The sequence below is a fragment of the Saimiri boliviensis genome, chromosome 15 (genome assembly GCF_048565385.1).
Source record: "Saimiri boliviensis isolate mSaiBol1 chromosome 15, mSaiBol1.pri, whole genome shotgun sequence".
NCBI classification, from domain to species: domain Eukaryota; kingdom Metazoa; phylum Chordata; class Mammalia; order Primates; family Cebidae; genus Saimiri; species Saimiri boliviensis.
The window spans coordinates 53,961,917-53,977,208 of NC_133463.1; the positions used below are offsets into that span (position 1 = coordinate 53,961,917).

At 31.5% G+C, this 15,292-nt stretch overlaps 1 protein-coding gene across 45 annotated transcripts in view; it reads left to right on the top strand.

Moving 5' to 3' along the window:
• Nucleotides 1-15,292, top strand: part of RIMS2 (regulating synaptic membrane exocytosis 2) — a 730,833-nt gene that overhangs the window by 403,225 nt on the left and 312,316 nt on the right. For 25 of the 45 annotated variants that reach the window (XM_074387016.1, XM_074387028.1, XM_074387027.1 and 22 more), the window contains 3 exons: nucleotides 694-806; nucleotides 7,219-7,266; nucleotides 10,724-10,854. In XM_074387016.1, coding sequence (XP_074243117.1) covers nucleotides 694-806; nucleotides 7,219-7,266; nucleotides 10,724-10,854 — 292 coding nt within the window. The remainder of the gene's footprint in view (nucleotides 1-693; nucleotides 807-7,218; nucleotides 7,267-10,723; nucleotides 10,855-15,292) is intronic. The other 20 variants (XM_074387002.1, XM_074387013.1, XM_039464780.2 and 17 more) reach the window with 1 other exon arrangement.

Here is a 15,292-nt window from a genome sequence, read left to right on the forward strand (position 1 = left end):
ATTACTTCTTGTTTCTATTTTTAAAATTTTCTTACTATGTTATTGTAAAATGTGAATATAGTACACCTAACAGACAGTAACTAAGTCCTGAGGTATAGGTCTGAGGTCTGTCTCTACTATAATTGGCATAAAAAAATGGTTCACTGTTAGTCTTAAGAGAATCCCTGTACTGCACTTTTGCTTCCACAAAAACCCTTTAAGAATATTTGGAGCCGGGCGCGGTGGCTCAAGCCTGTAATCCCAGCACTTTGGGAGGCCGAGGCGGGTGGATCACGAGGTCAAGAGATCGAGACCATCCTGGTCAACATGGTGAAACCCCGTCTCTACTAAAAATACAAAAAATTAGCTGGGCATGGTGGCGTGTGCCTGTAATCCCAGCTACTCAGGAGGCTGAGGCAGGAGAATTGCCTGAACCCAGGAGACGGAGGTTGCGGTGAGCCGACATCGCGCCATTGCACTCCAGCCTGGGTAACAAGAGCGAAACTCTGTCTCAAAAAAAAAAAAAAACAAACAAAAAAAAAAACAAAAAAAAAAAAAAAAAAAAAAGAATATTTGGAATGTTGTGTCTAAGAAAATGGTCTATATAATGACATTTTATGGACATCAAAAAATAATTTAAAAGATGTAGCAAAATTTACTAAGTACTTGTGAAGAGCCATTGTTATTATTTGTTATGTATAATTATCATTTCAGGTTCTAGCTCCTTCGAGTCTCAAAAAATGGATCGTCCTTCTATTTCTGTTACCTCTCCTATGAGTCCTGGAATGTTGCGGGATGTTCCACAGTTCCTATCAGGACAACTTTCAGTATGTAATCATTACATTTACTTTTCTTTTTGGAATATCAAATAGTGATTTTAAGATATGATGCTAGTTTTTTACAAACCAAGTTATTCCTAGAACATAATTGTGCTTTTAACCTCCAGCTTTCTCATTCTTAAAATTTTAATTTTTGAAATCTAATTTTGATTATTTATCATACTGCTTCATTTTGTAGAGTTTAGATTTTCTGGAATTTATAAAAGATTTTATGAAGATACCTAGACCCTTTTTTACTTTAGTAATTATACCAAAATTCAAGCTCATAATTTTTGCTCTGTACGTTAAGATGACTATAAATTGTTGTAGATTTTTAAGAGAAATAAAAATATTGCATTATATAAAGACAGCATTTCAGATAAAAGTAAATATTTATGTATTCTTCAATGCTTTTCAACTTTAAGGATATTTGGTGTAAGTTCATAGTATTCATTGGAGTTGAATATTGCTGCGTAATATAATGGTACTTGATGTTTTTGTCAATAGACAAAATAAATAGGGAAATATATAATAGATTGCTGAATACTTCAGATAACAGCACATTAAGTGATCTCTGATTTGAACATTTTAAAATAAAAGTTAAGTGTTCATTTATGCATTTTATATTGTGTTGATATCAGAGGAGCTTTACAAATATCTTTACTTTTTATTCATTTGTTCTGTTGTCATTTCCTTACTTAACCATTTTAAAATATTAACATAGTTAAATTTATTGTTATATATTAGAAAAATGCAGGTTAATATTATGAGTATTGTTGGCGATTACTAAACTTGAAATTTCCTGAGTATTAAAAAGGTATTTAGGTTGTCAAAATTTAGACACTGAATTTTGGATTTAAACAGTTGCAGTTAAAAACTAAGCTATTTGAGGCTGATATTTTAAGACCAAAAAAGATAGCCCTTTTTGAAAATTAGCTATGAATTTTTTTCTTTCTTTCTTTCTTTCTTTTTTTTTTTTTTTGAGGGGAAAGGGTAGTATTTGATTTTTGTGAAGTAGTTTTATTAATTGAAAGGAGTTATAGTACTGAAGTATATGCAAAAAGGAAAAAAAGGTTATTCGAAGTTATTTAAAAAGTTATTAGACATGTCTTTTTTTTTTTTTAGAACTATTTTGACCATAAAGGTGACAATAACAGAAAAATTACATAAAAAAGAATATCAGATGCTATTAGGAGAATGCAAATGTTTCACTAAAATAATTTTTTCTCTTTATTATTTTCATTTCCTTTCTATTTGATAAACAGAGTAAACTTTTTCATTTGAGACAAGTGGTCTTTTTTTGAGCCTACGCAATAAGTAGCCTATTTCTACTTATTCTCTTACATATATTGACAGCACATATGTTGTCATTTATCTTTACAAATGTATATTTTATTCTGCCATCCTATAAAATGCTAATAAATATTATTTCTTATTATGGATCCATTTCAATAGTTCATTCTTAAATAATGTTTTTGGGACTGGATGATGCCAGTCCATAAATAAATCTGTGTGTGTGTGCGTGTGTGCGTGTGTGTGTGTGTGTCTATGTTTGTGTCTATGTGTACATATAGTTTGCTTGAGTTGGCAAAGAAGGAGTGGAAGTTAGATTTCTGTAATAAATAAGTATCAGTTTATTATCTCATTTGAATCCCAAGGTCTTATTACGGATTGGACTAGGAGGGGCAGAGGAGAAGCGCAGTTCAGGGATTTAGACAAATTTCAAATTCAGCTATTTTTCTTCATGGTTAAAAAATCATATGGTAATAGATAAACTGTTAAATATTTGGGAGAAATATAAACTTAGAAGTTTCACTTCTGAATTTTTGTATAACCATGTAAAGTCTTTAGATTTATAACCATGTATAACCATTATAGTCTTTAGATTTATAAGCAATGTTGTAGTTTAAAATGTGTATTGTTTTCTCCTTTTCTTATGACTTGGAAGGGTTATGTTCCACTATGATATAAGTAGTAAAACTTTTAGCTGCATATGTTTTGAAATTGTCCACACTTACACACATGCCCCACCCACATATATAAAATATATTGGTTATAAATATACTACATATTTATTGTGGGAAATCTGGAAAGTACAAAAAATTAATAAAACATAAAAATCACCTATAATCCAGACACTGACATATAACCATTCACATACATATAAATTTTTAAACAAAACTAAAATAAATATATACTATTTTGAATCCTGATTTTTCATTTAGTAACATTGTGGATGTTTTCCTGTCTTTAAAAATTCCTCTTAAAATTGTTTTAATGGCTATTTTAATACTTCATTGTAACTTAAATCATTATTGTAGGATATCTTGCTTGTTTCTAACTTATTATGAATAATGATACCGTGGAAATTCTTGAATATAAATCTTGAATATTTTTGTTAGGACAAAATCCTTTTGTCAGGATAACTTTCTAGAAATAAAATTACAATATAAAGGGCAAGGGAAAATTTTAGGATTCTTGAAATCTATTTTCAAATTTTTTCTTCAGAAATTGTTTTACCTAATTAACTCCAATCATCTACTTAAGAAGTATGTCTTAAATTCTGACCCCCACATCTAGTATAGTGCTAGTTAGTGGGAATGCAAATGAACATGATGGAATGGTTTTTACCTTTATGTAACTTATAAATTTTATTCTTATATTTTGCAGCCAGGAAAACATAAGTAAGATGCTATCTTGTATATGTTGTTCCCTTTATATTTAATCCTGTCTCTATCAGCCAGGAGACAATTTTGGTTTGCTCTAATGATGTAGAGGTTGGAAAAATATATCTACATATATCAACACTAAGGAAAACTAGGAATTTATAAACCAACATTACAATTCCTTTTTTCTTCTATTCTACCTTTGGACATTTTTGCTTTTCGTGAATTTTTACTTGGGCCCATACCTCACTTACAAAATTATGATATTGCTAATGCCTGAGAACAATGATAATGTTTCTACTATGTGAGCTGACCTTCCTAATATTCTGTCAGTTCATGTCTCAAATACAAAAAATATATATATATATAATAGCATTCTCAAAGGAGGTGATTATAAAATATACATGTAATGTAAATTTGTTGTTTACATTTTCATACTCAAGCTGATGATTATTTTTTAAATGTATGCAATTTATTTTCTCTCCATCCTTGAATTGTCCTGCTGCTTATTTTTCTGCGGCATAACAGTGAAAATGCCATTTATATTTTTGGTGAGGAAAATCAGCATGAACTCAGGTTTATGCCATGTAGGCCGTATGTTAGCATTTTCACTGACAGTACTACCTTATTATGACTCCGTTTTTAAAATGTGTTCTTCCATAATTTAGCAGTTTTTTCCTTCAGTGGATTTCTTTTATAGTTCTTAATATTTTTAATTTGTTTATAGTCTTTGGCTAGTTTTATAATAGGGTGTTAAAAGAAAATATAGCTTCAATTATTTTCAAAGTAAGAAAAGACTCAATTTTTTTCTGTGGGAACATATTATACAATTGAATTTATTGATAATAATATTTTATTTCACTCACTTCATGATCTGTGGTTGATTTATGGTTGCAGTATTTTTCCAAGTTACTTTTAAACAGTATTTTTGACTCCATTTTAAGTAAATATTATAAATATTTATTTTATATATCCATTTAAAAGGAGTACATAATTTAAAAAGAGGTATGTGTCCTTTCTATTTCCTTAGAAACTCCATAGCCTTTTAAAAAATTTCTATAAATGAAAGACTTTTTTTTTTAAATCTTTTACACTTCATTGTCATAACTTTGTTATTCTGAAAGTATTGCATGAAAGGAATGTGTTAAAGCTAGTAGTACAATTAATAGTAGAAAGCAACATTAAATTGCAAAATAAATTGTGGTGTGCAAATTCAAATTCTTCATTTGTATGAGGCCTGAATCGTATCTCTCATGCTTATAATATAAATGAATTAATAGTAATTACAAATTACAGTGAGGCACATAGTAGTTTGCCATCCCTATCTGAAATATCCATAGAGACAGAAAGCAGTAGTTACCAGTGGGCAGCGAGATGGAAAAATAGGGAGTGATTATGTAAGGTATAGAGTGTTCTGCGGTGATAAAAATGTTTTGAAACTGGAAAGAGGTGGTGAATCTACAGAATTCTAAACACAGTGATTGTCACTGAATTGTACACTTTAAAATAGTCAGTTGTGGCTGGGCGTGGTGGCTCATGCCTGTGATTCCAGCACTTTGGGAGGCTCAGGCAGGCAGATCACCTGAGGTCGGGAGTTCAAACCAGCCTGACCAACTTGGAAAAACCCCATCTCTACTAAAAATACAAAATTAATCAGGCGTGGTGGCACATGCCTGTAATCCCAGCTACTCGGTAGGCCAAGGCAGGAGAATCACTTGAACACAAAAGGTGGAGGTTGCAGTGAGCAGAGATTGCGCCATTACTCTCCGTTCTGGGCAACAAGAGTGAGACTCCGTCTCAAAAAAAAAAAAAAAAAAAAAAAAAAAAAAAAAAAAAAAGGTTAGGTGCATGTTTTGTGGATTTTACCTTAATTTTTAAAATATCAACACAAAAATATATTTTTAGAACCATATTTAAAATATAAACTCATGGGTGAAGATTAGATGTAAATTGCCATAGGTTTCAGAAGGTTGATTTCAGAAGTCTGTGAGATGTATGTATGAGTTCATTTTAGAACATAGAAAAATGTTTTAAAGGATTAATTTAATTGAAAGTATTATTTCTTTTTATGTGACTCTTTTCTTTTATGACATAATATTTACTTGTAAAAGTATTCTGTAACGTTAATATTTTTGGTCTAAAACAAAATGGGTAGGAGGACAGGGGACATAAAATGTATTTCTAAAGTACCTTGTTTAGTCCCCTTCTTCAGCATGCTGAGTTTCTCTCTGAATTTCATGTATCCCCTCTGTCATTTACTAAAGCATTGTAACAGCCTGTGGTAATGCAGGCAGACATCAGTAACAGACTCCATATCTGAATATTTCTTCCTTTGGGAATATATGCACACAAAGGAAAACAGCTTAGATTTGAAACTGCCGTGGTTTTGAAACAGAGAGAGAGAGATTGAGAGAGAGAGAAGGATGACTTATGATTGAATGACAGTCTGCTTTTAAATCTGCTTTCCTTCAGGCCTCAGATTTATGTCTTAAATAAACCGTGTCTGTTCAATGCCAACTGAATTGGCCAAAAGTCTTCTTAGTACGCATTATCTGTTTCCAGTTAGCAGTGGAAAGAGAGAAGCCTTTAACTGTTTATGATTTTGAAGTAGACAAGAGAGACGTCCATTAGTAATCTGAGGAATGGGATGGAATCAGAATCTGCTTCTTGGTGATAGAAGCAGAATTAAATGCCTTGAAATCCATTCCCAAACCTGGATTATGTTCTGTTTTAACTGTTGGAATGTTGGAATGTCTAATAAAGGCAACATTCTGATTATTGTGGTGTCTTTTGGAAACTGTTTCAAAATGAAAACCAAAAGTCACTAAGAGAAAGGAAATTTGATTTGATTCTGAGAACCTGATTTAGAGATTTAATTAGAACTGGGCTCTATTTTCTGCCTTTACACTGTCTTGCTTTTTGTTTGAGTATGGCCAAGTGTTTTTAGCAGTTTTCTGTGTTTCCTCATCTACAAATTGGGGGTAGAAGCCACTATCTCATAAGGTTATTGGAAATACCATGAGGCTATAAACTTAACTGTCAATAAAGGCTAAGAAAAATATAGCAAACTGTATAAGAAAGAAATAAGATATTGTCATTAGCAATAAACATATTATATTGAGTGGTACATAATAAATGTCCAATGATGGTGTTTCAGTACTAGAACCTGATATGGATTCATCGAGTATGAATCAACTAATTCAATATGTTTCCACACACTTTAATTTTAATGTGTTTATTCTTTTAAGAAATTCTAAAGCTAATTTGAGTAAGTTTTTTGACTTTGGTTAGACATACTTTGGAGATGTCACACAATTACTTTCACAGATGGCTTTTCGCTAATAACTCGGTAACACATTTTCAACTAACTTCTTTTTGCAGTATCCTATTTTGTGTGTAATGTGTTTAAGAATAAAACCTGAAATTTATTGATTCTTGGGTTATGCTTATAATCATTCTTCAAAATATATGAGCCCAAATATGTTATTTTATATCTAGTCTTTATTCCTGTTATGTGAATGACATTGAACAATTGGATTATACAAATTCTAATATTTTTATAGTTTGTAATATATTTTGGCATTGGACAAATTTATTCATTACATGAAGTACTTAATTTTGATAAATATTGTCATGGAAAAATTGTATTTAAGGGATAGTTGTATGTGTTTGTTTTTACTTTTGGTCTTTTAGTTCCAGCGTGTTGTCCTTTTTGGTTTTGTTTTATTGCTTTTTTCTTTAATTTTGCTTACCAGAGCCAAAGCCTTAGTAGAAGAACAACGCCTTTTGTTCCTAGGGTTCAGGTAAAGGCCTTGTCTGCCTGATAGAAACTAAAGTTGTGTTTTAACCCTTATCTGTATGTTTTTGGAAAATGCGTTAGTAGGAAAACTTATTTTGGTATGTTGCTCCAAACCATATTATTGACTTTCAAATCATTTTATTAGCCAGCTTGTAAACTTCTGCATGGAGATTAGAATACTGAATAAAAATTTAAAGAGACAATCTTTGTTAGTGATTTTTTAATGAAAAACTAAATGCTAAACCTTATAGATGTCAAAGTGGCATTTAAAGTAGGTTTAATGTAGATTCTACTCATATATGTCACATTACAGAAATAGCTAATTTTATACTATCAATATTTTCCTTTATTATATTAAGGTTACTGTCTCTTTAAATCGCTCATTATATCACTTAACATCTATACTCTCTTGCATTTTCCAAGTAATAAATCCTTGAGGAGACCGGCAAATAAATTTGTACCTTATTTAAAATATGAATTTTATGCATATTATATATAAAGTTAAGTTTTTAGAAAGTACTATTTTACTTTGAAAGAACAGAATTGCAATCCAAATAAAAATAAGTTGAGTTTATTTTGTTAATATTTTGTCATTGCAATTTTATTTACTGTTACTGTCATATTTGGGTACAAGTTGTTTGCCTCTTTTCATTAGGAAACCCTTATATGGTAAAGTAGTGTCAATATAGCTTTTTAAAAGTAGTAGTATGCTTTCCTTGCTTTGCTGCATGTTTTTTTTTTTTAATTTGTTGCTTCTGAGTAATATTTTGTTTAAATTTTAAAAATTACTCTAGTTAATATTATACAATAGAAAATATTTACGTATGCTGCTTAGGTCCTACTTAGGAAAATTAAAAATGGTTACATGCTAAAGCTGGAATGATAATGATTTTAAAACAGTTTAAATTATACTAATATTTTTAATAATGAAATTGGGGCTAAACAGAGTCTATGTCAGGACCAGAATTTTGAAATATGTTTGTTATATTTTGGGGGATCAACAGCTGTATTTTAACCTCTTACTTAAAAAGCACAGATAAGAAATTAAGAATGTTATGAAGTGATGTACCTAATAAAATCTGTTTTGATTATGTGAACTGGATATCTATTAAAAACTTCAATGCAAGTCCTATAATATAAATAAAAATTAGAGCTATTATCAAATACCCAGTTTAAGACAGTCTATTAAAAGGTTTAATTTTGATCAAATAATTAGTAAAGTTAAAATGTGCCCATTTGCTATCCAAATTATTTTAGTATCTGTACATTTGTAATTTATAATTTAGTAAACTATAAAATATTATAGCAAAAATATGAAAGCCATATGCTTGCCATATGCTTACTGTCTGTATGAGAAATGGATAATATTAGTAAGTGATAATATTTTGATTTTCTATGGCATAAGGAAATCTGTAAAGAATACTCTCTGTCAGACTTTCGAAGTATATATTTCAAATGCTAGTTTAATGATTTTAAAGGAGCAAAAATATTGCTGGTAGAGATGGCAACAAGTACTTAGTTTAACCCCTGAAAATGTTCTCACAGAAATCAATAATTTGCCCTGATAATTTTTAGCTTAGTCTCTTACTAATTATTATTTCTTTGTTTCTTAAATGTAACATTTATTGCAAAGGAATTTTTTAACCTTGTAGAATCTTTTTTTTCTTTGAGGTGCTTAATATTCTTGTCATGAGCCTCAGAGAAAGCTGTTTAATGTCTTAGAAAAAAATTAAACCATAAAGTCTTTATAACTGGTGAAAATAGAGAATACCATAGAAATCAATTGGGTTTTGGTCACACATTTAGAACCATGAAACCATCTATAACACCTCTTTCATCTCGTATACAATTAAACATTCCTGCATTTCTTTCTTTCATTGTTTTCCCCTCATGTCTTTTGCCAGAAGAATAGTCTCTTTTATGCCCCCTTTTCTTATCTGTATCTATGTGCTAATATTATTAGACAAGCAAGTATTTGAACTGTTGTCTGTTCATATATTGTAGACTTTTTTTCTTCAAGTTGTTGTACTCTTAATCTAAAGCAGTGGTTCTCAAATTTTAATGCGCTTGAGGATCACATAGAGGACTTGTTAAAATTCTGATTAGTAGGTAAGAGGTGGGCCCCAGGAATTTGTAACTTTTTAATAAACAAGTGAGATAGTACTGACACAGGTTTATTAACCACAATTTGAGAAATATTTGTCTAAGGTCTGTTTTTGTACTTAGCAGCTCCATTAGAAAAACTTCTTGTTATATAATAGCAAGATAAAACCTACATTAATTAAAAAGACAACATAAAAACTAACAACTGTAATTTAAAAAATTTGGATATTTCTTACTCATTTCTATGAAAGGGTTGATTCCATTTGGCAAAGAAAAAAATGATATAAATAATTTTATATACTTTTTTGGGCTGTCAGTTTACCTTTTCTGACTCAAAAGTAACTCAGTGTCTCATTCCCTAGGATATGAAGTGAGGGACTCAACAAAGCCATGTTGGAATTGGAACTGAACTGCCAGTGGTTCATGTATAACCAGCACTGATTTTTACCTATTATTTTCAAGTTCCAAATTTCTGGTTCCATTTCAGTTTCAATACAGTGGCTAGAGATGTGCTGAGTTCTGGGTCAAGATGTGGATCACAGCCATACTTACCATAGATCTTGACATAGTAGAATCAGCTAGCTAGGTGTGCAGGTGTGAGGTATGTGTGTGGGAGGTGGTAACTGTTAAATCAACTGAACTCAGCAGCTGGATGTGAAGTTCCCTTCCCTAATTATGGCACAGAGAAATTATTCTCATTTTCTTATCCCAAAAAATAAAATGTACTTTTATTATTCTACTTTTATTATTCTAAGGGTGTTATTCATCAGCTTCACAAAAGAATGAGACTTTCTGTCTGAATAAGGACAATTTTTAAACATGAATTCATTATCGTTTCAAGTTCCAACTGAAGAATCTATTGACTAAAGCTACTAGTAAATCCCTTTTGCTTATAATATTTTAAATGTTTTTAACTATGAAATGACATAAAACATTTACTTGAAAATTCCCTATGAATGCTATATAAACAGGATACTATCTACTCAGTTCATTTTGAGCACTTATTCTGAATTCGGTATCGTAGGGGAACCAAAATGAACTGGTGATTCTTGCATAAGTAAAGATACAGAGTAGTCATTGTATATAAAGTCCTTAATTATGATAATGTAATTATGTGCAGATTAAGATAATAAAAAGTCTACATGCTTTATCAGTCAAACTGAAATGTCTGAATCATTCTTTTATTCATTGAAGTTATTATAGTATATCCTTTTATTTTAACTAGCCACAATTTACTAAGTAAAATTTATATTCTGTGCTAGTGTTACTCTAAGAGAATGGGGTGAAGATTGGAAAAGTAAACATTGTCTTTGTGTAATAAATATTTGAATTGATAAATGAATATATTTGGTTTTCAGATAAAACTATGGTTTGACAAGGTTGGTCACCAATTAATAGTTACAATTTTGGGAGCAAAGGATCTCCCTTCCAGGGAAGATGGGAGGCCAAGGAATCCTTATGTTAAAATCTACTTTCTTCCAGACAGAAGGTAAGGATATAAAACAAAAATAAATGTTCTGGAAAATAAATGAGAAAATGTTAATAGCAATGGGTATTTCAATTCTATATCATTTATTGGTATCATGTGAAGTTTAACATAAATGTGGTGGTTCTTAGGAATCAAAATAGTGACAGTAAATATTTAGGATTTTAAAAACAAACATTGTATATGTGATTTTGAATATTAATTTTAGGCATATGTGTATTATTTCTTGTATATATGTTCATTTTTAAAAATCCTTAAAGATTATGCTTCCAAAAATCAAATTTTTAACACAAATTTTGGAGTCAAAAAGCTAAAATACTAAAATTTTTAGTCTAAAATATTACCTTTCTTAGTCAAAAAGCTAAAAATACTACAAAAGAGTATTCATATTTCTCTACAATTTCTACCTTCCCTTACCAAGATATTATTTCTCTCTATTCTATAGATTTAACAGGTATGTTTTGTATTCATCACCTTATATCATCAAGAAAACTTACTACAGGGCCTAGGATAATTTTCTTCAAGCATTATTTGTTTTGTATCTATTCTAATCAATAAAAATGGTGGTGTTCTACCCTTAATTTTTTTTTTCTTTTTGTTCTACCCTGGTTTAAATGAAGAAATTAGGATTGGAGAAATATGTTATCCAAAAAAAGCTAATCATTCTGAATTTCAGGCGTATAAAAAATAAAAGAGACCATTCAATAGACATAATGAAAAAAGAAAGAAGGAATGATACCAATTACCTTTCCCCAACTATCTGTTTGCATCCCTGCCTCCCAGGGCAGAGTGGTCTCAAGATCTGGTTATTTTTTCTCAAGTTGGAAAGTGGACTGGTACAGATGCGATCTTAAACATGCTTACACACTTTTGGATTCTGATTGATTTTGTTATTTAGTTCAAGTAGAAAGTGATTAAGGTTGAGTTGGGTGCCAGTGTCACCTGACAACAATCTCAGCAAAGAAAAGGACAGTAGAATAGAAAATTAATAAAGGCTTTGCATTTTATTTGATACATATTTTGAAGTCAAAGCTGTATATCAAATTCCTCAGGATACATCAAGATGCCACAACATCTAAAGTTATTAGAAACTATTTGCTATATAATTTTATCTTACACAGTTTGATTAAGATAGCTGTTTTTAACAATTTGGGTTGTCTTTGAGATACATGTGGAACTGTAAGGGAAGAGGACAACCATAATCATCTATGCTTTTGTGTACATTATTTGTTTCTACTTAAAACTTTGAAGGGAAACACATTTTTAAGGCAATTAAAGTTTTGCAAGTTACTTAGTTTCTTTCGTGACTATTTTTGCTTAGTTTTATTTTTATGTAACCCCTCTTCCTGAGCAGATAGTGCTAAAAGGGAAGCTCTTCTAGGCTAAGTGCAGTGGCTCATGCCTGTAATCACAATATCACTTGAGGTGAGGAGTTCAAGACCAGCCTGACCACCATAACATGACCCTATCTCTGTGGCTGTCGCAGTGGCTTGCACCTGTAATCCCAGCACTCTGGGAGGCCGAGGTGGGTGGATCACCTGAGGTCAGGAGATTGAGACCAGCCTGACCAACATAGTGAAACACCATCTCTACTAAAAATACAAAAAAATAGCTGGGTGTGGTAGCAGGTGCCTGTAATCCCAGCTAACTCGGAAGGCTGAGATAGGAGAATTGCTTTAACCAGGAAGGCAGAGGTTGCAGTGAGCTGAGATTGAACGTGCCATTGCACTCTAGCCTGCGTGAAAGATAAAATGGAAGCTCTTCTTAAGCAAACCTTTATATTCTAGATGTAGTGTTTCTTCCATTTTCTCAACACCAAGGAATGTGAGAGGCATTTGAATGTTTCCTTCTCTGATTATTTCTCAGCCAAGTTCCTTGTTAATTATCAGGAATTTGAAGATTCTTTACATAAATTATATAGCTTACTTTATTGATTAGTTTATGTCAAGATTTCATCTGTAATAGTGAAAAAAATTATCTGCCTAACTCAGAAAGTAACATTGTCATCTCAACAATTTTTTATTTGTGGTTGGCACAAGTTTTTACTCATTAATAAAGGATATTTGTGCTTTTGTTATAAATTATTTAATTTTTCTTGACAATTTTTCTCAAAGAAATACTTGAAGAAGTAAACAGAAAACAACTGATTATTAATGAGACATTTTAGAGGGGCAAGGGAGACTGCATAGTAGAAATCTAGTCTAGAATGTCAGTTAAGCCATTTGAACATTATTTTCTAGTTAATGTACTGTGTAAAAAAATAAGTAGGCTTATTTTATACTTTTTTTTTTTTTGAGACAGAGTCTTGCTGTGTGGCTCAGCTGAAGTGCAGTGGCACGATCTCGGCCCACTGCAACCTCTGCTGCCTGGGTTCAAGTGATTCTCCTACCTCAGTCTCCTGAGTAGATGGGACTACAGGTGCATGCCACCACACCCAGCTATTTTTTTGTATTTTAATAGAGATGGGATTTCACCATGTTGGCTAGGATGGTCTCAATCTCCTGACCTCGTGATCCACCTGTCTCAGCCTCCCAAAGTGCTGGGATTACAGGCGTGAGCCACTGCACCTGACCTATACTCTTTTTTTATATCTTGAAGCAAAGTTGATTACCAGTTAAAATATATTTCTTCTTCTAATTTTAAGTAAAAACATCAAGTGTTTTCATGCTGTTACTAAATTAAATGGAAATCAAAGTCCTAGTAACATGAAAATAAATTTTTAAAAAAGAATTAGGTTGTATTTTATTTTTTATAAAAGTTAACTACCTTTTCAGCAATTTGATGATTCCTTTAAAGATCAATTATTTATTTTATTATAATTAGGCTTTTATTTTAGAATAATCTGTATAACATGTTTATTGATCTTAGTTTTTAAATATTTTAGCACCTTTTCAATGTTGACTTACGCAGCATGCTTTGATTCTGAGGGCTTTATTTATACTTACAGAGAAAGTAAAACTCATTTTTTTAACTTGATGAAGATAACGTTATTTTTTCATGGTTCTTTTTATGAATTGGTGCTTAGGTACATTCTACATTGCCTTATTAAATTGCAATCACATATGTTAGGTTTATAAGGAACTTCAGAGATTGTCTAGTCCTCTTCCAATTCAATATAGAAATATTGTCTAAACTTGTCATTCTGTTTTTGTTTTGTTTGGTTTTTGAGATGGAGTCTCATTCTGTCACCTAGGCTAGAGTGCAGTGGCATGTTCTGGGCTTACTGCAACCTCCAACTCCCAGCTTCAAGCGATTCTCCTGCCTCTGCCTCTCAAGTAGCTGGGATTGCAGTTGTGTGCCACCACACCCGGCTAATTTTTGTATTTTTAGTAGAAACGGGGCTTCGCCATGTTGGTCAGGCTGTTCTCATACTCCTGACCTCGTGATCCACCCACCTCGGCCTTCTAAGGTGCTGTGATTACAAGCATGAGCCACAGCGCCCAGCCAAATTGTCATTCTTTATCTGAGAGCTTTTTTTCTGTTCTTAAGAGGTAGTTCATGACTTACTCCTCTTCTTTTTTCTTTCAGATTTTGATATAAACTATTCTTGAATTAGATAGTAAGGCTTCTGTTAAATACTTTCATCCTGGCCTTTGTGGAAGGAACTTTATCTCTTGACAGGGTCTCAATATTCATTCTTCATCAATGAAATATGAGTAGATGTTAAATAAATATTTGTTAAAGCTTTAAAAGAAGGGAGTGAGAAAAAAATCATACATCACAATCCTTGTTTCAGATAATTTATTCCCATACACATTATTACTTTTTTCCATGTATAGTGATAAAATCTCCTACATGGGTTTGCAATGTCATTTTTCTGCCCATGCCTTATGGTTAATAAAGCTACATTACATGTTATCTTTTCCATGTATATTAGCAAAGTTCATTATCAATTAATGTATTTAAAGGCAGCTTTCTGCCACATTATATATGTGTGCTCTGGAAACACACAATACCTCTTCATTATTCAGGTAAAATCTATATTAAACATTGAAATGCCAGTGAGAAGAAGTCGCGTAACTTTCCAATTTCAAAGACAGTCGTACACCTTCTTTGTTCTCTCTCCTCCCTATTTCTCAAAACTCTTAGAACTGTGTTGTGCTAAGGTAGTTTGTGGCTATTGATACTGTTCTAATTGGGGCTTGTCTGTCATTTTAAATAGATTCCTTAGGTAGCTTAAATTGTATTTTCTAGGAATTTTTATTCCTATCCAGCCAGTGATCCCAATAAGCAAGAATAGTGATCTTCAAATAGATTGGATGTACCCTAGGCGATGTATAGGATAATCCTCATGTTCAGAAAGAAATATTTACATGTTTAAAAATTTTTATTTTATTATTTTAAATTTCTGTTTTATTATATTTCCCAACACAACAGTATGGTAATACACATACAGAGATATACAACCAGAAAGAACATGGAAACCTCTCAGCTAGCAATC